The sequence below is a fragment of the Verruconis gallopava genome (genome assembly GCF_000836295.1).
Source record: "Verruconis gallopava strain CBS 43764 unplaced genomic scaffold supercont1.50, whole genome shotgun sequence".
NCBI lineage: Eukaryota > Fungi > Ascomycota > Dothideomycetes > Venturiales > Sympoventuriaceae > Verruconis > Verruconis gallopava.
In genome coordinates, this window is record NW_015622186.1 from 120,840 (window position 1) to 143,745 (window position 22,906).

Consider the following 22,906-nt stretch of genomic DNA (forward strand, 5'->3'; position numbering starts at 1 on the left):
TCTATTATTACACATATCGTCATAGCGGTACCTGTCAATGAGCTATGTCGATTTAAGATTTTGCTCCAATGACCCTACAACCCAAGGAGCCGTGCGCCAAGGTGACGGGGAGCGACAATCTCAGGGTTGACGGTGAGTCGAAGTAAAATTCAGGTTCATCCTGGGCGAGTCCCCGTTAACTATGCTGAGGCATGTTCAAGAGCCAGGGACTGAAATCAGGCAAAGTTGATGTATAGAGACGACGACGTCTTTGTCTTTTTCGTCTGGTTGGAGCATAGAAACCATATTGTGAACTGGCCGCGTCATGAGAGCAGAGGGTAAAGATCGGTAAGGACAATTCTGGAGCGAATTCCGTGACACGAAGATACAATGAGGACTCATCACGCAGCAGAAAAGCAGATCTGGAGCGCGAAAATTCAAGAGTGAAGACGAAAGATCTTGTGGATGCTATAAGCGAGGGATATCCTGGCTTTGACGCTATTTCTGTAAGCGCTTTTTGTAGTGCTACATTTTCAACTGGGGGCTATTCAAACGGATTCGGCGACTGCGCTGTAGCAGGGGTGGGAAAATTGGCTTCCTTGCCGAACTTGCTCCGCTAGAATAAGGGAGTGTTTGGATCGTGCGAGAAGCAAGATATGTAGACGTAGATACCGACGAAGAGCATCAACTATTGCCATCCATCATCGTTCAAAGCCGTCAAGCCTTGACGTAAGCCGTGCATGCCAAGGCTCGGGTGCTGCATCCGGCGCGATACCGTTTCGGAACAAATTCCAGGAGTGCCACTCGACAAGTGGCGATTGTGGTCTTGATAAATGTCGCAAGGCTTGACTGCAATGACACCTCCTTCTTACCTTGACTGCGATGATCTTGTTGCGAGAAACGAATTGCTAAAGTCCATCTCGTCGTAGTTGTAATGCTGCTGGTAATGAGAGCAGCTGGAGCGGTGGTCGGCAAACGCGCTTGACGGTGCATAGTCGACAGTTGGTAGCGATATAACTTAATTTGGTCCAGATCCTTGAGCTAACTAGTTCCTATGATCTTCACGGCCTAGGCTTTTGACACAGGTTGTACTATCCTGGCTTCAGAGACTAAAGCCAATCGCGTTCGAAATGGGTTAGGCGAGGCACTGGAAATGGACAAGGCTGTCGATGGTTTAGGCCCAACCGCTAGTCAAAAGAGTGCGCTCCGAGGAGCCACACGCAACGTGATCGCAGCACCAATGATATCGTTTCACTCCAACGTCGTTGCTTGGCAAGCGAGCAACATCCTTATATTAGATTGATCCTTGGTCAGACGCAAATCCACTCTGTTGCAACTGAAGAGCGCGGTGCATTATTCTGGATATTGTGTCTCGCTCGACGCTCCAGACTGGGACCGACGTAACGATTGCGCTTTGGGTATCTGTGCTGTGTAAGCAGTCTGTTACCATCGTTACTATCAACGGAACGGACACTAATACCTGCAATGTCGTCGGGTGAACTCCACCCTTGGAGATCCACCGCCTCCGAATGGAAGCCCTTCGAATAGCTTCGTTCCCTCCAACTCTTCGGGTGCGGCTCCCTCCTCAACCCAGGACACAATCGCAGCCAATACGTTCTTTTTTGGCTCAAACCCAACAGAGCCTCCGGTTTGCCCTACCATCCACGCACCAGGTCCACCGGAACAATGTAGTAATCCAGAGATCCTAAAATATCTGGCCCATTCGTCAAGATCGTCCATTGACGCTCCTTGCGACTGCATGTAGTCGAACCAGCGAGCGGTGTTATGACCGGTGATTTGTTGATCTTGCATACCATGATACACCAAGAGCTTGCCACCTTTCTTTCGAAATTCAATGAGATCATGATGAGATGGATAAGTGCGGATATCGAAAGGATTGAGTTTCTGGGCCTTTCTTGCATCGTCTGTTGTGTACATGGCTGGATCCCATTGGGGATCGGCGTGCACAACATATTTAAACCAATCTTCAGAATCGGTGAACGGTTTTCCAGAATAGAGGCGATCAACTGCCTGCTGTTCACTTCCTACCTGCATTCCCGGATAAATCAAGGATCCGTCAGAATGTGTGTACGGTGAGAATATCTGTTGGACTTGTTTGACTTGAGCCGTGCTTAGACACAGGTTGACGTCAGGTGTGTCAGGCTTGCAGAGCAGAACCTCGGGTTTGAAATCGCAAAGATCTGGATATTCAATGATTCCATCTCTTACGCCATCAAGGTCATCGCACTGTCGCAGAACCTCGTCATGAATGAGGTTTGACCACTTCTTCGAAGATATAAATTCACTCGAATCATCTGACCCTGTAAGAGGGTAAAAAGAAGCTCTCCATGAGACCAGGCTGTTAAAATCAAGCGCTGGTGCTCCGGCAACAACGCCGTCGTAGTCGTTGGGAAATTTCATTGCATTAGCGATTCCTTGTCTGCCACCCTGTGAGCATCCTAGGAAGTAAGAATTGAAATCTTCGACCCCATGAAATTGTCTAGTGATCGCTTTCCCAGCGAGAGCAGACACATGAATAGCGCGGTCTGCAAAATCATGCAACACCTCAGGATTGTCGTAAAAAGGTAGTCCTTTTGTGCCGTTGTGACCGTTATTTGAAGCCAATGCTACAAAGCCATGGGATGTACCGTACACCAAACTTGCATAATCAAGGCCTAGAATCTTTAAGCTAAGCGTATCGAGCATGATTCCGTTCGCGTCACTCACAGCCATTGAGCCCTCCGTTGCCAATTCCGAGGAAGCGTGAGTTCCAGGATCTTGGTATCCATGCCTCGAGATGAATTCCAGATATTGCAGATGTTTCCACATACAGGGCTATGCGACAGATGTCCTGGGAGACGGCTTGAGATTCCGCCGGCCCCCCGCAGGTTAGATCTCGATGTTTGAGGCTAGCTCTGTTACCGGCCTCTAGGTACTCGATCACTTCCAACTTGCTGTTGAGCAATTGCGGTCTAAATTTCAAGCATTTTTCCTCAAAAAGATTCCGTGAGGCGACAACAGGTGACTCTTGCCATAACGGTAGATCAAGGATCCTTGTGCGTGCGAACTTATACACTAGCAACCCAAATCCTGAAATGCATTAGTGAACAAAATGTATACTGCTTTCTTTTCGCTCTTAGGCATATCCAACGAGCTGAAGCTTTGGTGGAATGGTCATCTTTACCAGCTATCACAAGAAAATTGATCAACGATGAATGTGTTATGCGCACAGTTGGGCCAAGCTTAGTTCTATCTGGTCTGGGCATGCTTTCAATGTCTCAGCTTGTAGTCCTGGTTTACGTCGAGCCCGAACTTTGATTTGTAGCGAAATTAAGCCTATAGATATATATTTATGCTATAAATCAGACAGAGGGTGAGCTGCTATGATGGTAGCCTTGGTAATGTGCACAATCAGCCTGAGCAGCTAATTCAACACACGAAGAGATATTGTGGGGAGAGCATCGGGGCGTAAGCAGAGTACAAGACAAACAACGAGACAGGTTCGATTCTACGAGGATTTAAATCTCTGCCGCTATTGCGCTCAGCTGGCAGCGAAAGAATGTGCAGTATTTCTTGCTTGAAGTGCCAGAACCGTCGTGAATTGTTCTTGGCGGTATCGGAGCTCCGGTGACGTCGTCTGAAAACTGACACCGCACATGCATCCACGATTTAATCTGCAGGGCCGACAAAGAAGCGTTCATTATTGCCCATAAAGAGTTAATGGACGCTAGAAAAGCGGAAAAATAGCTTACATCACAAATTCCTATTGAAAACGTCTGAAGAGTACTCATCCATGGAGACGAAGCCGCCGCCGCCGCCAAATGAGATCTTATCGCGGCCTTTGTACATATTCGACTTGCCAGAAGAGCTGTTGTATACACTAACGCTGAAGAATGCCGCACATGTTACGATAGATACTGCAAAACTACAGCCACAGCTTCCTTTGCAGGACGACGCGGACTTGAAAACAGAATCGGGCGAACCCACACAAAAGTCATCGGCTACGAGTTGCAAGCTATGCAATCTTCAGTTTCACAACGTGCAAGAGCAAAGAAATCATGCGCGATCCGATCTCCACAATTACAACTTGAAACAGCAGCTTCGCGGTCAGCGCACAGTAGGCGAGGACGAGTTCGAAAAGCTGGTAGAAGAACTAGACGAGAGCATATCGGGATCGAATAGCGAATCGGAGAGCGAAGATGATGCTGCGGCAAGGGATGACACGCTGACAGCATTGCTAAGGAAGCAAATGAAAATTTCAAGAGAGATTATTGGCTCGGAATCAGAAAAAAGAGCTACATTGTCTGGCAGCCCGCTTGTGTGGTTTCAAAGCGAAAAGCTGCCTAGCAATATAAACCTGGGCATATACAAGGCGATATTTTCTAAAGAAGAGCAAGAAGACCCTTCAAGTTTTGTGGAGGCGATCAAAAAGAGGCAAATTAGACACACAGAGGACAAGATGAAGTACAGTGTTGGTGCGAGCAACACTGAGAATGCGCCAGCGAAACCTCCTCATTATTTTCTCCTCATGATTGGTGGCGGACACTGTGCTGCTATGGTTGTGTCACTCGCTCCGAAAATTATAAGACAAGGACAAGGTAAAAACGAGAGACAGGCGGACGTCCTGGCCCACAAGACATTTCATCGCTATACAACTAGGCGGAAGCAGGGTGGATCACAATCAGCTTCAGACGCAGCAAGAGGCGCGGCCCATTCCGCCGGCTCATCTTTGCGAAGATACAATGAGGCTGCCCTGACTTCGGAGGTGCGCCAGTTGCTGACTACTTGGAAGGAACTAATAGACTCCGCGGAGCTGCTATTTATTCGGGCAACAGGCAATACAAATCGTCAAACGCTGTTTGCCGAGCATGAGGGCCGAGTTTTGAGACACAATGACCCAAGGATACGTGGCTTTCCATTCAGCACAAGAAGGGCAACCCAATCGGAGCTCATGCGCGCCTTTGCTGAGCTCACTCGCGTCAAAGTCTCGCTAGTAGATGAGTCGGCACTTGCATTAGCCCAGGAGAAAGAGAGGCTGCGACAGGAGGAGCCGAAAGCTGCACCTTCGAGAAGTTCGAAGCCGCAGAAACTGTCCGAAGAAGAAGAAACTGACGCTTTCCACACGAGTCAGATCCAATCGCTCATAAGGCGGTCGAAGGCACCAGCACTTCTAAACTACTTGAAGTCGAATAATCTAAATGGAGACTTTACCTTTTTCCCAGAATCAGCAAATTATCATGCTCCGACTCCACTCCACCTGGCCGCATCACTATCATCTCCCGCGCTAGTCACCGCACTTCTGCTCAAAGCTAAGACAGATCCTACAAGGCTGAATGGAGACGGCAAAACTGCATATGAGATCGCTGGCGATCGAGCAACGCGGGACGCGTTTCGGTCGGCACGCCACACTTTGGGCGACGTTGCGTTAGACTGGGTCGCTGCGAAAGTTCCATCTGCTCTGTCGCCAGACGAACTGTCCCGGCGCGCAGAACAGGAAAGGAAAGAAAGGGCAGCTGTTGACGCCAAGGAAGCACTGCGGCGTAAACAGGAACTTGAGAGGCTTGAGAGAGAAGCTGAAGCCGCTGATGCCGCCAAGAGGGAACAGAAATTTGGAAAAGGGAAGACCCTAGCAGGGATGGAAAAGACTGGTGCAGATAAGCGCGAAGAGGAGTCAAGGGGTATGACGCCCGAGATGCGAATGAGGCTTGAAAGAGAGAAACGGGCTAGGGCGGCTGAGGAGAGGATGAGAAGGCTACAAGGTGGAACTTAAGCATTGACCAGACCGTCAATTAATTTAATATCGAAGAGTTCGATGTTGCTCATCTGTATTGATTCCTTCCCAGCTTTGAGCCGAGGTTCTCGATCGCCAGGGAGTTCTGAACTGCATCGTGACATGCTTAGGTTGATTGATTTGCTATCGACTTTACATTCATGAAGAAGCATTTTGGTGCCTCTGTTTACCAAAGTGCAAACATCCCCTACGTATGTCGAATTGTCATACCTCCATCCACGGGAATTGTTGTTCCGTGCAAGTAGGATGAAGCAGGCAAACAGATGTTGACGGTCACTGTGCACATCAGCGCTCTATCCACCGTGAAGGATGTGAAGGATGTGTCTTCACCTACTTTGAGCAACTTCTTCAGCGTCCCCATAACGTCTCATCGGAACCCTTCGCTTGGCATACGATTCCTTGAGCTCGGGCGGTATTCTTGCAGTCATTCCCGTCTACACTGCATCAGCATCTCCCTTCAAAATTCCATCTGCGGTGAAGCACTCACAATTATGGGTCCAGGGCATATGCAGTTCACCTGTAGAAGTTATTTCGTGGTACAACCGGTCATGAAATGGTGCGCCAACTTACCGTGATGTTGGAATATTTTCCGAGCTCCACAGCAAATGACCTGGTCAATCCAGTTACGGCGGACTTTGTTGCACTGTATGCTGCATTCGCCGGCCCAGTAACGATGTGCTCAGTGCTTGCAATGTTAACAATGCGAGCAGAGTCGCTCTTCAACAAGGCTGGCACACAGGCTCGAATGAAGATGACCAGAGACGTGAGATTGATGTCCAGCGTCTTGTCCCAGCGTCGCTCAAAGGACTCGTCGTCGTCGAATGCTCCACCGCCAAGCGAAACTCCAGCATTGTTTACTAGGATCTATCGTGGAGCATGCGTTAGATTTTCATACCACACAGCTCAAAGACCTCGTCGTGGACAGCGGCTGCTAAGCCGTTCGTGCGCGAGAATTTGGACAGGATCACTACCTACATCGAGACCGCCAAACGCTTCCACAATTTCCTTGCAGATCTTCTTGATTAGCTGGCGGTCAGAAACATCGCAGACCCAGCCCTTAGCTTGTCCAGGATGCACTGCGTTGATCTCATCTACCACGGCCTGGATCTTTTCCTCATTCAAATCAAGGACGGCAACTTGAACTCCTTCGTCTGCTAGCACTTTGGCAGTCTCTCTGCCCATTCCAGAAGCTGCTCCAGTCACAATGGCCTTTCTGCCCTGAAGTGACCGAGATAATTTTGTGAGCCTTCCCGGCGGAGCTTTTACATCGCTGAGGTGTGACTTGAGGACATCTAGCCTATCAAGGGCCTTGAGAGCGTAACGTTCTGGCGTCCCCGACATCTTTGTTTCGAGTAGTTCAACAATAATGCAATTTACGCGAAGATGATTATACAAGTCCCGGGATGTGGATGCTTATGGACTGTTTGGTTTATACCTCGGCAAGCACCCTTGGATTTGAGGGGTGATTGTTCTGATCAACGTCTGCTCACAGAAACCTGTGTAGAGCTATATGCTCTCCGTTGCCTAGATATTTTGGTACCAAGTAATCATCGCCAAATGAATAGAATCATGGATCAGAAGAATTTCATGCTGCGCGATGTACGTCGCTGATATCAACAGGGCTAAAACGGGCGAGTATCTCATGACGCATGCCAGCTGGTCACAGTCTCAGTGGGTTGCGAGAGAGACTGTGAATCAAGATGATACATCAAGCGGACTCATTCGATAACTTAATCATGTTGGTTCCCTAAATGTCAACGAGATCCTACAGGGTAAGCCAGTCTGTAGATTTCTCCGCTAGCTCTGGTCGAACAAGACGGCTCTGCAGCACAGGCAAACGCATCTGGAGCATGAATCGATCGACGCAGTGACGCGAGGACTGCACAAGGAAGAAGCGTCTTGATTATTCATTCTGAGCCGGTTCGCGACACGAGACGCTCTTGGGCGGAGTGTGTTTGTGCTGTGGTTCGGGATCAGAAGCTCCGACGACGGCATTTCTTGCCGCATTCAGATTCTCGCTACCGTTGCAATCGGAGTTCAGTTCGAGTCTGCTGCGCTGAAATTTTTGGCCAACACGTTGGTGAGCTATCTCTTGCGATAACGCTTCTGACGTCTAAAATGCCCACTGTGCCGTCTCTTTGCTCAATCCAGCCGTTGACTTCCACGAGACGGTTCTACCATGGCTCTCTCAGCCCTTTTTGAACCGGCAAACATTGTCGTCGCCCTCATCGTTGCTGTAGCCTCGACTGTTATCTACAGGGTGTATTTCCACCCTTTATCGCATATACCGGGCCCTCTAGGAGCAAAGATTAGCTCTCTGTGGTTATACAGACTTACGTACTACGGTATCGAAGCAAGCACCCTCGATTCGCTCCACAAGCAATATGGACCTGCAGTTCGCATCGCGCCCAACGAAGTCGATATATCGGACGGCGCCGCAATCCACGCGATATATGTCAAAGGCGGTGGAATGATGAAGAATAAATGTTACGTCAACTTCGACATTGAGGGATTTCATACATTATTTTCAGCTACCGATCCTGCTCACCGAGCTGTTCGAAGCAAGGCTGTCGTAAGCATGTTTTCGCAAGGCAACATTCGCGAGGGGAAGGACGTGGTACAGGCCTGTGTTCAAAGAATGGCAGAGAAGATGCGGAAAGAGCGTGATGAGTCAAAGGGACGTCCGGTCAATCTTCTTAACATCACCCGTAGTCTTGCCCTCGACGCCGTCACCGGCTATCTTTTTCATAAGCCTTACAATGGCATCATGGAGGCTAAGCTAAGCGCAAGTCATTTCGTCAATTCCTTCGTGGCCGTGGGAAGGTTCTTTTACCTTCCGAACTGGATTTTTACGTTGCTTGAGTTTTGGCAAAGTAGACTGGAGGAATTCAAACCTGAAGTCTACCACAGCTTTGCCTCGGTCGACAGGTTCGCTGCAAAGCTTGTGGACGAAGCTCGTGCACAAAGCAACAGGGACAGTGAAACGTACCAAGCAAGATTGTTGAATGCTGGCATCAGCCGGGAGGAAACCATTGCGCAATGCAAAGACTTGATGTTTGCTGGCACTGACTCGACCGGCATGAACCTAGCAACAATATGCTGGTATCTTGCCAAACAGCCAGCTACGTACGCGAAGCTTCGGGACGAGATCATGAAGGATCCGAGTGCAGATCCTCAAACGCTCCCGTATCTCAGCGGCGTAATCAAAGAGGGACTTCGCCTGTCTATGGCGAATCCCACACGCCTTCCGCGCATTGTATCGAATCCCGGCCTGAATGTGCCCGGCCTTCCATTTATACCTTCTGGGGCAAGCGTTGGCGTTTCCGCGTACTCTCTTCACTTTAACAATGAAGTATTCAGAAACGCGCGTGAATTCATACCCGAACGGTGGTTGACACCGTCAGAAGAGATGCTGCGCGATTTCTTTGCCTGGGGTGCGGGTCCGCGGCAGTGCATTGCAAGGAATCTCGCTACGGCAGAGTTGTTCTGGGCAGTGCAAGCTCTTGTTCTAGATGATGTGCTGAATGGAGCAAGAGTAGTGCAAGATGAAATTCGGATTATTGAATGGTTCAATTCCAAAGTCGTCGACGAGAAGATCGAGCTTGTCTGGCTAGATTCTTGAAAATCATATCGTCTTGAGCTCTGACAGCGTAGTGGGAAGGCACTCGCTGCGAGTAAGATTACTCGCGACATATCATTCCTCTGGTCGCTTGTATATAAAAATCCTTCGATCATTGTATCAAAGATCAGCACAAAGATACAGAGGTTGATGAAGAGCGAACAAATCAACTAATTGAAGCCTTTCATATATTGCAGCTTATGACCAAAGCATCGATAAAGTTAAAAGACTAGCTATGTCTAGATTTCGTTCCTAAAAGGCCTGAACTATTGGAATTCATCCACAATGCCTAGCTTCTTCTCTTCTCTGACCCGTTCATCATTCATATCCCACCACCAACTTACAGTTTCTTCAACTACGTCGTCTCGACTCTTGATTTCCCATGGCTTTGGGCTGAGAATATAATGAACAATCTTAACTTTGTCATCCCTCCATATTTTACCATGCACTTCAGGGGCTCGTAGGGTCTTCAATGCGTTATATATGTAGGGTAAAGGAACCCATCTGCCTTTGAACGCTTCGCTTAGTAGCTCCTGGTCTGGAAAATTGTAATTTGCAATTCCCTCATCGAGCATGGCCTCCCTAATTTTTTCATGGACGTAGGGTGAAGGTATTACAACAAGCAGTCCCGAGTTGAGCATTGCTACTCCCGCCGAAGACGGAGCACCCTCGATCTGTGCCCTCTCTGGGTCGTCATGTTGAGAAGTGAACGCGCAGTTTTCAGGAATCCATGTTTTTGGATAGTGCTCTTTCTTAAGCGGGTTGCAGGCACACGCGTGACTGGCAGCGAAGACTCGGTTTCCTTGACCCTTCATGCCAGCATTATCCAGAGGAATATCCATTAGCTCGTCCATGTTTTGCCGCACGATCATATCTGCATCTAGCAGAACCACCCTTTCAAATCCGGAAATCCCGAAAACACTTAGCTTGGTCCAGGTGTCTACAAATCGAGGATCAGAGTGGGAAAAGTCTTTAGCTTTGGAGGGCAAGACATATTCGACCCTTTGTTTGCGTATACCTCTGATGTCAAGAGCCTGATGGCCATCTTTTGGGAGTGCATCTGTGTACAGAGCTATAAGAGGGAACTTAGAACCAACACGTTTTAGCGAGTAGTCAAGTGTGAAGAGCCCAGGTAAATATGAAGACTTTGTGACCAGGGAAGCCCACGCTGTTCCAGAATTAACAAAAACGAAGCGATGAATGCACAAAGTGGACCCTTACCCTTTTCTGCATCCGAATTCATCGCTTGATTGAAATTCTCAGTGTGCCGAAGGGCAAATCTGCAAACCAAGCCCAGCACCAAAGATGAAGAACTGTAACGTAGCCGTGAAATCTTTTGGTACCCTTCAGCTGGATGGCTTATCACCTAAAATGGTTTAGCGTATTATCCTCAATTTACTCTGGCTCGACGTGTGAAGTAGGCAGAGCAGTAACGATATAAAGGCCACACTTTGAGCTATATTGAAATGACTTGCTTTAAACCAAGCCTAGTATATGAACGTCGCACAGACGAGTAACATTGGTTATAGATTTTACTTTTGGAGAGATAGTTACGTGTTTGATCTCAACAGATATCAATAATTAGAGCTATTGAACACATCGAAATGCTAATTAAGGTCTCATGATTTCGAGTGTTCCAATTTTGAAAGAGGTTGACAGTATTCGTGTTCTGAATTTGCGATATAGCAAAGTAAATACAGGTGATCAATTATGCGCACATTCATAGGCAAGACGAGGCCATCGCTTTGTATTTTTCAGCTATTTATACCACTTCCCAGTCAACATACTTTGATGAAGGAATGCGCGTTCTTTAATGATGCGTTATAATTTGTACACATAAGCATTAAATGAAAGCTGCTGCGTGTTTGGCGGGCGGCATATGAGGTCTTTGGAACTGTAATGGCAGGTGAATTTAGATATTGCGCGTCCAAACTGGTAGAGTCAGGTGAGTTTTCACAGCAGTTGGGAAAAATAAGAGTTTTGCCTTCGGTGACGAACCACAATCGCAAGTGTATGTGCAATAACTGCTTTGATTGCGATGTGGTGTACATCAACCGCCAAGAAAAAGGATTAAAGACGTCCCAAGCAGCATTTAAACATCCTTTCAAACGTCAACTGAATCGGAAGCAAGACAATTGGCTCGATTTTGCATCATATTCAAGTGCATCATATTCAAGCACAAAACCAGACAAAAATGCATTGCTAGCCTCGGAGTTGGTTTTGATCTTGCTTTCCATTTCAAGGGGGCAGCAAAATCTCCTCCTGGAGCTGGAATTAAACAGTGGCTGCTCTTATGTTAGGAGCTGTACCTGTGTCTCGGCTTTTGACGCTGTAGCAAAACGGTACGTAGCCAGCTTATGAGAACGGGAATAATTCTGTCGGGTTCCTTTATGTCACTACGATTGGAGTCAGGCCCATAGTTTTAAACTTATTCCTTTCCTCTTTGCTATCAACTGACAGAGGAACTTCTCAATCAGATTCGACCTTATAGACGATCGGCTAGTTTAGTCCCACGGCGATATTCATAATCGGGTCCTTGTTCTCGCTGTCTCAAAAACAGGCTACTTTCCGCCGTGGCGTTTTTGGAAAACTTCGATATTGACGGGATGCTGTGGCCTCAGAACTATGTCAAAAGATAACCTTAGAACTGAAAATGTGATTGGGAATCAGCTAAATCTATTGGTTCTATGTTTACACGTTCGAAACTGACGTTGTGGAGATGATTATTGTCGCTAGGATGGGCACGTCTCTCGCTATGCTGTTCAGACTGCACTATATCGAAAGCACCTATAAGTTGAAACTACTATTATGAAATTTAGCAGAATAATCGACAGTAAAGTCTTCATCAGTGTTTGAAAAGCTTTTTCAAAAAATCTTCTTCAGTAAATACTCGTGAGCTCATCTCAGGATCAAAAATTTCCTAAGTTTCGAGAGCTGGAGCACGGTATCGTTTCGACTCGCGCAATTATCGCAACTTCATTCTCAGAGATGCTTGTAATAAATGTAGAACATTACATGTTTCACTGCGAAATAGCATTTTTTCGCAATTAGTTTGTCATTATTCATAACATCTTAATCATCAAGGGTGATATACCCAACATATTGTAAGGATCCTAAAGAAATAAATGGGTGTAATTAGAATGATAGCGCCAAAAAATGTGGATAAACAGGACTATAGCTCCATGGGCTCATAAGATATGAGGAGAATGAATCGCACAACTCTAAGACGGCAGAATATAGGACATTTGAAAGTAAAAATACTTGATTCACTCCAATCACTTACAACACTGCTGATTTCTTTCTTGACCAGCGAAATGCAAAATAGAGTCTGTTTCAAACTCTGGAAAGCTTTAACACACACCTCCTGCCCTTTGGGGATAAAAGAAAATGGTCTGTCATCTCCATATCTGCATCGGTTTGTGTGCTACCAATTGTAAAATCATAACGCATGACCATTGCTGCCACGCAACACTTCGCCTCCATTATTGCCATTCTCTGGCCAAGACAAGCACGATGACCCTTGCCGAAGAGCATTAACTGACTCCGCATCAGTTCTAACTTGCCCTGTCCTCCGGCCTCAAGCCATCTCTGCGGCTTGAAGCTGTCTGGATCTGGGAAAATTGAGGGATTGCGTTGCTGAGAAAACGCTTGACATGATACAATGGTCTCGTTTAGAGTTAGATACTGAAGAGCTTGCTACTCCTTCCAGAATATACTTACTCCTGGTGGCACATAAACACCAGCAATAGTAGCTCCCCCTTGCGGGACCAATCTAAGTAGCCCAGAAAACCCGGCAGGATGAACACGAAAAGTCTCCTGTAATACTGCGTCCAGAACCGGTAGCTCTGCCACAGCACCATATCGCGGGCAAAAGTTTAGATCATCTGTCGTCACACATCTCAACTCTTCCCGAAGCCTAGACTGCCATTCGGGATGATGAGCTAGTTCCCAAAATAGGTAAATAAGGGTGTTACCTATTGTGTCAGTACCTGCGAATATCATGTTCGTAAGTTCATCTATGATACCCTCGTCGGTTAGATGACGAGGAATCGGTTGCGCTTTCTGCCTAAGCTCTTCTCTTTCTTTAACCATTCTTGCAATAAGGTCATGGTGCTCTTGTGGATTCTTGGTCTCTAGATAGTTTCTGTACGCAGACGCGCAATACTGACAGAAATAAGTCGAAAATTTCCTTTCACAGATTTGAAAATGACAATGAACTTACTTTACGGAAATCATTAGCCGCATTCATGAATCTCCGTATTCCTGGAAATGGGGAATGCTGAAGGACAACGGACAAAAGCGGAAACATCCACCATACCCATAATGTCGGAATGACCTCATCAATTTCATTAAGTAAAGTTGGAATTTTCTCAGTTTCTAAACCAGAAAAGCTATTCCCTATGAACCCTTCTCCTGTGCTTAAGTCAGTTTTCGATCAAACATGAGGGAAATGCAACATGAATCCTGGAAAGTCATGAGTAGAAACCTTGAATTTGGATATGCATGTACCAAATCTTTACTATACAGAAAGCCTGAAGGAACGTGCAGGCAAACAATAAGTACCTTGGGTCCCAAAAGATATTACTTACCAACGACACTCAGTGACAATGTCCTTAACCAAGGAACTATATCAAAACTTGTCTCTAAGCGCTTGTCTAGGCATTTGATTAGATTGCAAATCTGTCTACGAAGGACAGGCTCTAGTTCCTCCATTGCTCTTGGGTTGAAACTTGGATTTAGTCGCCTTTTCATAGTTCGATACTGGTGCTGATCTCGTGTATTGAATGTTCCCATAAAAGCATATGATTCGTAGACTGGAGCCTTCGTGTACTTTGAGTTCGCCTTGTAAATCTCATCCAGGGCTTCCGTCGAGGCAAAGCACAATTCATTCGGAGAAACGCGTACAACAGGACCATACTGCTTATGAAGCTTATGGACGATACTTCCCCTATACCCAGAGAGATCGGCAAGGATGATCCAAAGTCGAGTACACTTGGCAAAGAACGGGCCTGGTACAGAGCGCAGCGGATCGCTGCACCATCTGAAAAGGGATAGCAAGATTAAGTAAGGAAGAATGATATATTTAAGCATGAATTTAGGACTTATAGCCCAGAAGCCAACTCCAGAGAATAGCATCTTGTAGCAAAGTAAATTTAAGGTCTGAAAGTTGTTCACGTTAATTGGTGGTCTTTTCGTAAAAGGTTTAGAGTCTGGGGTAATGAGGGAAAAATTGATTTTCACTGAAAAACGTCCTGATGCAATGAATTTATATCTGTACTTGGGAATCATGCGGCGAAGGTAGACTGCAAGCACCAAAAATTTGCGGCGAGGCGTTCACTAGGCTTCAATACAGCTCATGCTCCTAAGCCTATGGGAGGTACTGCTTACATATCTATTATCATAAAGATTCTGTTTTTCAGTGACTACTCATAATTAAAAATTCGAATGGCCGTTATTCTGAAATACTGCTAGCTGAGATTTCAATATCAAATAATTTGCAGAGCGTTTATGATCTACCCAACCTAGCGAATGATAGATCCTTCATTGATTCTTCTTATAATATTGTAAACTATTGCATCTGATTACCCTGTATTTATGGATGGCTCTTAGATTCACGGAGCTATTCTTGACTTGAACTGTTGTTTAAGTGACTTTCAGATCAACAGCTTCGTCGCGCCTTGCATAATCACAGCAGAGTGCGATTTAAGCTGTACTTGGATACTTCTTTCACGTTCCGAACTTGCTTATTCTTTTGGGAGGATATCACATCGTTGTTAGAATGCTTTTATTTTAATTTTTAATTTTAATTTTTTTTTTTTTTTTTAATTTTGGAAAGCCGAACAAAGAAATGCTCGAGTTCTTCCCACGTCTGCAAAACTCATTCTCGAAGGGAGTATTGGTGGAAACCTAGAAGGCTAGATTGATTGGGAATTTCAAATAAAGCTTATCAGTATTGAAAGATGGTGGCTAATAAGCTCACAATAACGACGAGTATTACTATACAGTAGCTTATGGCAAACTCTTGTAGCCATGTCTCGGTCCAATCAGGTAGCAAACTGAGCGGAAAGTTGGGCGGAAAAGCCTCCCGCCGCTGTTGTATCCTTTCTAAAACATGTTTCCTCTCATCTTCGATCGTGATAATAATTTGATGATAAGAACTTACGCAGCTGCGAGGTTCATTTTGCACGTATAAGGTCTGTTTTTTAACGCTATAGTCCCAACTTCCGTCACTAAGCTGAACATTTAGTCTGTGAACTGCATAATGGTAGTTTGGCAGAAAAATTTCTGTCTGATAGGCCATTCTATTTTTGTCTACCCGCCCGTTGGGGTTGTCAATGTTTTCTGTTGTCCAGTGGAATTCAAATCTCAACGTCCGTGGATCCCACTTGGAATGGACGGGTAGTCCAGCCACTTTCGCTGCGTAGGGACGAATTATGATATCAAGGGCCCTACCACCGCGATATAAATCATTTCTTTCGTGTTTTGCATTGCGGTAATCGAGGTGAGTACCCTCGTATTCAAGGATATCGTTGCTATTGATAACCGAGAAATCCTCTTTATTCCATCCATCTCCGTGCTCAATTGTGTTTTGGGGGTTGTAGTTCCAGAGGGTGAATCCGACATGAAATGACTCCATGGCTGAAATGAGAGCGTCCATCAATTCACGTTGGCAGTCGTAGTTTCCAGTTCGAAATGACCTGCGATCATTGATGTCCCATGGTATTCCTACTTCTCCAATAATGATCGGCACATTGATGCCCATGGAAGTTTTGCCATAATGGATGAGATTGCCAATTTGCTTCCTATAATTATGCCTTAAACCCCTCTTGCCAAAATATAGTGCTCCTAATACGAACTTTCCCCGAGCTAGGTCCTGCACATTGACGCTCATCCACCCATGTTCTTTCCGAAAGAGAACATTGAGGTCATAAAAATGAGGTGCGTATACAAGGTTTTGTGGATGGTCAATAGTGATCCTGGTTTGTGTGGCATAAGTCTGTTCTTTCACCTGAAATTCCCCTTGGTTCTTTCGCGGAGGCCAAGGAGGCATGAACTCATTTGGTATTGGTTCCACCAAGGACATATGATGTGACCACTTGCGTGAAACTCTTTCCAAGAATTTCTGGACAAAAGGTGCGTAGCAATCTCGGTACCATTCAAGTCGTCGTCCTTCTCTTCCGGGGCGATGATCGTAATTGAAATAATCGGGATCTAAGATTTTCGCGACCCTTTCCCTTTCATCCCAAAGCCAAACACCATGTGCGCGCCATACACAATCGCCGAGACCGCAAGGACGATTCGTTACCAATTCCTTACAGCTTGAAGACAGCCATGCCGATCGACCTTTTGGATCGATTCGAGATCGATGCGACACTTTAGTTGGAATAGGCCACGATTTCACGTAAAAATCCACGTCTTGTGCATATCCGCTTCCAAGTGCTAATGCCTGTGAAAAGGATGGGCAATGACCAATATGTAGATCCGTAGCATAGTTCCATTTATAAAAGTCATGGAGGTTCACGAGCCCACGATGTGGCTCATTCATAGGTTCAAATCCTATGCATGCCTCAAGATCTCCAATTTCGTCAGCCAGCCTTCCGAATGCCTCAATGAGCGCATCTTGGAGGAACTTTTGTGCCGAAACCTCTTCTTCTCTGCCATCATCAACAAAGCAGCGACGAAGGCAGCGGAGTTTTGGGGTGAGCGCATCACCAGCCCAGAAAACAGTGGCCATTGTGCTGGCTCCAAGTTTTTGATAGCCTGAGGGCCATAAAAAGGGGCCGGTTGGTTCTTTAGGGTTTGCGAATCCGCTTGAACGTCTAAGTTCATCCTGTGCATGGATGTACGCTGCACCTGTTTCGGTGAATGCCTCGATATCCAGGCCTGCGACTTCGAATGTCCATCCGGGAGCGCCGCTACCCCCGCTGAACCTTGACCAGACATCTTGATGTGCGCAAATAAAGCACTTGATGCCATATTTCGGCATCATATGTACCAGTTTTTTAACATACGAGATGTAATCATAATCGAGGTCTGTGTTTGGATCTGGTCCTGCATGTCCAATCGCTTCCCACGTTACGAGGAAACGGACGAGCGGTAAACCCCATGTTTTCAGCCTGCGGAAATGAAGATCGGCTTCTTCGAGAGGAAATGGTCTTCCGATGAAGGTAACTGAGCGGTGGTTATCATAAAGGCCTTGAATAAGGTGAGAAAGACCGTTAGCATTGGATGGAAGCTTGTTGGCGCCAGACACGTTTAAGCCACGGGGTAACAAAACGCGACCATAGTGGTCAAAAAAATATCCTTTATGAATAAGAATCGGACCCCCCAGAGCACTATCCGAGAAGTCAGCGGCAGCGTACATTTTCACTTAACATTCTAAGTACGAAGGATGTTTGTTCTTAGGCATAAGAATCTGAGAATTGAGGGGTTGGGGCCAAGAGCGCGAAGACGATTGATTACCGCCAGGTCAGAAACGGTCGGGACACTCTCATTTTCAGGAACTCCCCGCGCTAGATATTATATATATGGGTATTTCTCTCTCTCTATATATATATATCTAAATAAATAAAGGTGGTTAAGAAATAATATCCAGAATATGAGAGCCCCTATAAGAGTAAACCCTTAGGAAGATGTCCAGACCGTTTCCGACCTCGCTGACGATCTAAGTTACAAATCCGTGTTTTCCCCGCATCTGAAGATCAGGACTACATCCCATCACTCAAGGCGAACCCGGGGGTTCTCGCGTAATAAACTTATATGTCTTTGGGCGCAATCTCTTCGCAATGGCTGGCACAGATAAACCGGCTACCAAGCGCAAGCATATCACCACCGCTTGTCTCTCGTGCCGCGAGAGCAAAGTCAAGGTTAGCTCGTCCCCACGCCGCTGCAACACCCACTCCCCCACCCATCCTGGGTTAATGCTCTGTCTTGGGACGTGTACTGATTTAGACGCTGCAAAAAAGTGTGATGGAGCAGTGCCTGCTTGCTCTAGCTGTATAAATAAGAGCAAGTCATGCCGTTACCTGGCCGGAGATGATCGTCGAAAGTAAGTTTTCCCTTTACCACAGCTCTTGTCGTGGGCGCTTCTCTTCTGCTACGTACTATATAATTATTCTAAAGACTTTTACAGACTCTCTATGAGGGTGGCCATCGAGTTGCTTTCGACCCGTGTCGAGCAGTTAACGCAGATTTTGATTCAAAATGGCATCCAGGTTCCCCGAATAGCGAATCATGAGAAGGACTCGCTGCAAAAGGTGCTCACAACACTGGGAATGTCTCACAAGAAGATCTTTGGAGACTGCTCCTTAAAGTCAAGCATGCACGAGTCCAATGAGTTCTCTCTAGAAAAGGGCAATATCCAAGAACCTGTTGCGCCACCTGAGGACGGCCAATTGGCTTATACCAACACTAATGAGCAAATATTCAGCGGCTCAGTGATACAGGTGACTCAAAATGAGAGCCCTACTCAAACAGATTTGATGACCAGATTCGATGCAGCCCCTACAGGAATGGACGTCTCAGAGCCCCAAATCGATGCTTTTGGACAGCCTGGTGGTGGCTATGCTCCCAGAGAACCTGCCTATAGCTCTCCTGAGCGCACCTGGGGCACTGCGGGGGAACTACTCAGCCAACCAGATATGGAGCACAGCCCTGATCGTCGTTATTGTCCTCTGGACCAAACGAACAGCAACGTGGGGGGAAGCACGTTCGGTGAACCAGTTACGCAACACAGTCAAAGCATAGATGAAGAGGACAATACTGAGAGCATTGAAGAGCTGGTAGATAAGCTTTCTGATCGAATCGGCACCTTGCATGTTGGTGAGGATGGACAGATAAGGTATTATGGCCCAACAAGTAATTATGCTCTCATGAGCATGCCCTCTGCCGATCCTATGCATGTACATCGGTCTATCCGTAATGACGGACAAGAGTATCTAGACCGACTGGACGTAGGGGCTGAACCGCCCGCGGAACTGGAGAACCATTTGATCAACTTGTACTTTGCATGGCAAGACCCTTTCTTCCACGTCGTCGACAGAGATATCTACGAACAAGCCAAGAGAAAGTGGTACGAGGAACAAAAAGACACGCCATACTACTCTGAAGCATTACGGAATGCAATGTAAGGCAACTATATCTGAGCAAACTACCATAAACTGACCGACGGGCGGAGGTGTTCTTTGGGAGCCGCTTTCGAAGCACAACATCATCCAGATTTCGTCACGTTTCCCAAGTCTCTAGCCGACTTCTTTGCAGATCGAGCTAAGGCGCTGCTGGAAATCGAGTTGGATGCACCGTGCATTGCCACAGCTCAAGCCATCGTTGTGACCAGCTGCCATGACATGGGATGCACGCGCGATGCTCGTGGTTGGCTTTATAGTGGTCCGTACTCTCGAGTCTCGAAACAGCGCTTTCACCATCAAGTCCGCTGACCAAATATATCAGGAATGGCGATAAGACTCGCCTTTGACCTTGCCTTACACAAAGATATGTCCGCCTACGTCGCGACAGGGGTCATGACTCAAGCAGAGGCAAACTTGCGCAGCACTGTATTCTGGGGAATTTGGATCGTGGATCAGTACGGGAGCACCCTCTTCTCGCCATAGTACGTTGCTAATAAGAACATAGAGTATGGAGTTTCCATCTTGGTCGTCAATTCAAAATCAACATGGATGATGTTAGCTGCGGCAAGCCCTACCAGACCTGTACACGTAAAGCTGTCACTGGATGGAGTCCTTACACAGGAAACGGCCCCGTACCAGGAATTTCGTTCGCAGATGATCTGGTTGACGAAGTTGCCCGACAGCGCGTAGCTCTGTGCGAGATCATGGGTCCACGTGGCCAGAATTTGTAATCGATTCCTCTAAAAATTCTTATGACATGCTAATTATAGATAGATATGGAGGCGATGGCATAACACCGCACAGGCTGCAGGAGCTGAATATGAAGACGGTGACTGCGCTATTTGAATGGCGAAATAATCTCCCAGACTCTTTGAAAGTCAATCTTGATAATGAATTGACTCCTTATGTCCCTCATCTTTTACTGTTGCAGTACGTTAACAAGTTCTACTTTTATGACTGCATTTGACAAAGCTCTCAGCATGCATTATTACCAATGTCTGATACACGCTCATCGACCTTGGATGTCTAGAAATTACATTCAATCACAGCCTCCTCAAGGCCCCGGCTCTGATCACGCGAGACTTATGTGCGTCGATGCAGCAATATCCATCGCCAGAATCCTCAGGATCTACGAAAAGCAATTCACATTTCGAAGGATCAATATACAAGGGCCCATAATCACATGCTCGGCTGCGCTCATACTCATCTTCGCTGACATATCCCACTACGGAAAGTCGCATGACTTGAAAATCACTCCGCATCTGAGCTTATGCTTCAGAGCTCTAGATGCATTCGGCCAATGCTGGGAGAACGCCAAGCGGGCCAGAGTATTTCTAACTAAGCTGCAACGCCAGTGGGAAGTCCAGGCCCGCATGAAGCGCACCACTAAACGCCATCGGGCTGTGACCGGCGAATCGAGGAAACGACCTCTGACGGCGACCGACTTCGATACGGACATGGGGGATGGGCAGAACAAATGGCAGGGACAGAACCTGGAACACACTCTCTTTACACAGATGCCACAGCTTCCTCTGCAGAACAAAGGCGACTTTCTTAGCATGAGTCTTGGAGACTTGAATTTCGATTGGATTTTCGATGCAAAAGTCCAGGCCGTATCGGGGAACTGGGCGGGCGGCTCATATCCTGACTAGCCGCAGTCAAGTTTTCAGGATCTCGCAACGATGTGACGGCGCGCATGAGGAACTTCGGCTGTGGTTAGGTTCATGTATTCTGTAAATATCACTGTGTTTTACTAGGACTGGGTTTTACTTTTTATTTTTTTGGGTGGGCGGGGGTGCACGCTACAGCTATGTGCCAATTCCAATGAATGAAAATGATACCAGCGACCCACTTCATGCAATTCTTGATCACTTATAACAGTCTTCCAGCATGAATACCACCAGTTATTAGTAGGTCATCCGACGTGTGGTACGCGCTTGCGTCAGACAACAAATACACAATCGGTGTTTTTAGGTCCGCGCGGTCACCCATGCGACGCATCGGTGGCTCATTCTGCATAATGTCGCCTAACCAGGGCATGCGCTTGCAGAGATCCTGCGTCATGTCTGTCATCATGTACCTGCTGTAGTGTGAGTTTGCGCGCAGACGCCCGTCATTTGATCCATCCGACATACCCAGGAGAAACACTGTTGACCCGGATCCCAGTTCCTGCAAGCTCGACACCTAACGCTTTCGCGAGTGAGACCACGGCTCCCTTGCTCGAGCAGTAGTCGCTCGTAGTCTGGCCCTTGCTCGCCACGTAGGCGGCGATGGAGGCGATGAATACGATAGAACCACCTTTCTTGTTGAATTCCGTCGGCTCTTGCTTCACCATCTGCCGTGCGGCTAGCTGTGCCGCGTAGTACGTGCCTAAGGTGTTGACAGCAAAACAGCGTGCCACGGACTCGGGTGAGCGCTCAAGGAATGGCTCGTCCGGGCAGATCCCAGCAGCCGTGACCAGTCCGTCGATCCGTCCGAAATCTGCGACAACGTTGTTGAAGGTTTCCTGCAGCACCTCGTACTTGGTCACATCCGTCCTGCGTGTCCGAGAGCGTACATCAGCACGTAAGCTTCGATGCATAACTGACCAGGCTTCTTTACGTACTTGTAGAGCTTGGTCTTAACGTTAAACCTCTCCTGTAGCTGCTTGTAGTGCTCGTGAGGCGTATCCAGGACATCAAGGATTGCGACATTTCCGCCAACTTCGGCCACCGCAAAGGCGAAAGCGAGACCAAGTCCACGTGCACCTCCTGTGATGACGATGGTGCGGCCCTTCAAAGAGAGCAAGTCGTGCACGGATCGCGTCAAGTACTTGTTGATATCAACCGAGGTCGCAGCATCGCCCATCTGTTCGGCCTTGTCTGTTGGAGTCGAGCTTGCCTCTGTTACGGTAGCGGGGCCATCTATCGGCAGGGCGGCTGCGGTGAGTCCAGACATGATGCGAAAGTGTAGGAGGCAAGTGAAAAGTTTGGTGGAGTGATCAAGATTCAGAGCATAGATCCCGTTTCGGCTCACGCTTTGGAGCAGCCTCCAGTATAGTTATCTGCAATTGTCGACCAGAGCTAACACTACGAAGGTCAGGCGCAGCTCTCATCCGCTTTACAACGCATTTGGTATAGCTCATGCTACTTTTCCGGAAGGCGAACTACACGAGCAACTTGATATCATTCCCGATCCCCGGAAGAGACCGCGGGCTCCTGTGGATTCCCCACGTTCTTCCCGATGGATAGATTTAGTGATTCCTACTCGGTTTTGGCCACTTTATGATATGGCTATATCTCGTCAGGCGGACTTCATCGGACAGCTGATGTGTGATCTTTGGATGGTGCGCATCGGATTTCTGCCCCGAACCCTGCAGCTGCAGAAAAGTCACATGAGCGCGAACAGCGT

General features: G+C 47.2%; 9 protein-coding genes across 10 annotated transcripts; 3 read left to right on the top strand and 6 right to left on the bottom strand.

The window, feature by feature from the left end:
• Positions 1–457: 457 nt before the first annotated feature.
• PV09_08947 (uncharacterized protein) lies at positions 458–3,457 on the bottom strand. Its single transcript, XM_016362929.1, has 4 exons — positions 3,164–3,457; positions 2,707–3,069; positions 1,460–2,654; positions 458–1,401 (listed from the first exon to the last, which is right to left on the bottom strand). The coding sequence occupies exons 1-4, from the start codon at positions 3,243–3,245 to the stop codon at positions 1,290–1,292; spliced, it is 1,752 nt and encodes a 583-aa protein (XP_016209278.1). The 5' UTR covers positions 3,246–3,457; the 3' UTR covers positions 458–1,289.
• Positions 3,458–3,661: 204 nt separating this feature from the next.
• On the top strand, positions 3,662–5,778 carry PV09_08948 (uncharacterized protein). The gene has a single exon (XM_016362930.1). The coding sequence runs from the start codon at positions 3,773–3,775 to the stop codon at positions 5,747–5,749; it is 1,977 nt and encodes a 658-aa protein (XP_016209279.1). The 5' UTR covers positions 3,662–3,772; the 3' UTR covers positions 5,750–5,778.
• PV09_08949 (uncharacterized protein) lies at positions 5,766–7,132 on the bottom strand. Its single transcript, XM_016362931.1, has 5 exons — positions 6,746–7,132; positions 6,341–6,634; positions 6,258–6,287; positions 6,105–6,204; positions 5,766–6,046 (listed from the first exon to the last, which is right to left on the bottom strand). The coding sequence occupies exons 1-5, from the start codon at positions 7,109–7,111 to the stop codon at positions 5,958–5,960; spliced, it is 879 nt and encodes a 292-aa protein (XP_016209280.1). The 5' UTR covers positions 7,112–7,132; the 3' UTR covers positions 5,766–5,957.
• A 667-nt stretch (positions 7,133–7,799) lies between these two features.
• Positions 7,800–9,661, top strand: PV09_08950 (uncharacterized protein). Its single transcript, XM_016362932.1, has one exon. The coding sequence runs from the start codon at positions 7,950–7,952 to the stop codon at positions 9,390–9,392; it is 1,443 nt and encodes a 480-aa protein (XP_016209281.1). The 5' UTR covers positions 7,800–7,949; the 3' UTR covers positions 9,393–9,661.
• PV09_08951 lies at positions 9,561–10,697 on the bottom strand. Of its 2 annotated transcripts, XM_016362934.1 has the most exons (3): positions 10,611–10,697; positions 10,408–10,557; positions 9,561–10,329 (listed from the first exon to the last, which is right to left on the bottom strand). In XM_016362934.1, the coding sequence occupies exons 1-3, from the start codon at positions 10,630–10,632 to the stop codon at positions 9,656–9,658; spliced, it is 846 nt and encodes a 281-aa protein (XP_016209283.1). In that variant the 5' UTR covers positions 10,633–10,697; the 3' UTR covers positions 9,561–9,655. The 2 variants fall into 2 exon arrangements, with proteins under 2 accessions (XP_016209283.1, XP_016209282.1); XM_016362933.1 differs by having other exon boundaries at positions 9,561–10,557.
• Positions 10,698–13,085: 2,388 nt separating this feature from the next.
• On the bottom strand, positions 13,086–14,525 carry PV09_08952 (uncharacterized protein; the record flags this gene model as incomplete). Its single annotated transcript, XM_016362935.1, has 3 exons — positions 13,086–13,553; positions 13,612–13,802; positions 13,979–14,525. The coding sequence occupies 3 exons, from the start codon at positions 14,523–14,525 to the stop codon at positions 13,086–13,088; spliced, it is 1,206 nt and encodes a 401-aa protein (XP_016209284.1).
• An 811-nt stretch (positions 14,526–15,336) lies between these two features.
• PV09_08953 (uncharacterized protein) lies at positions 15,337–17,754 on the bottom strand (the record flags this gene model as incomplete). The annotated part of the gene is made up of 1 exon (XM_016362936.1): positions 15,337–17,754. One exon carries the CDS (start codon positions 17,752–17,754, stop codon positions 15,337–15,339), a length of 2,418 nt encoding a protein of 805 aa, XP_016209285.1.
• A 356-nt stretch (positions 17,755–18,110) lies between these two features.
• Positions 18,111–21,342, top strand: PV09_08954 (uncharacterized protein). Its single transcript, XM_016362937.1, has 8 exons — positions 18,111–18,256; positions 18,356–18,438; positions 18,523–19,515; positions 19,567–19,775; positions 19,839–19,971; positions 20,022–20,243; positions 20,291–20,446; positions 20,496–21,342. The coding sequence occupies exons 1-8, from the start codon at positions 18,176–18,178 to the stop codon at positions 21,166–21,168; spliced, it is 2,550 nt and encodes an 849-aa protein (XP_016209286.1). The 5' UTR covers positions 18,111–18,175; the 3' UTR covers positions 21,169–21,342.
• Positions 21,339–22,856, bottom strand: PV09_08955 (uncharacterized protein). Its single transcript, XM_016362938.1, has 3 exons — positions 22,122–22,856; positions 21,652–22,053; positions 21,339–21,596 (listed from the first exon to the last, which is right to left on the bottom strand). Exons 1-3 carry the CDS (start codon positions 22,451–22,453, stop codon positions 21,389–21,391), a joined length of 942 nt encoding a protein of 313 aa, XP_016209287.1. The 5' UTR covers positions 22,454–22,856; the 3' UTR covers positions 21,339–21,388.
• Positions 22,857–22,906: the final 50 nt, after the last annotated feature.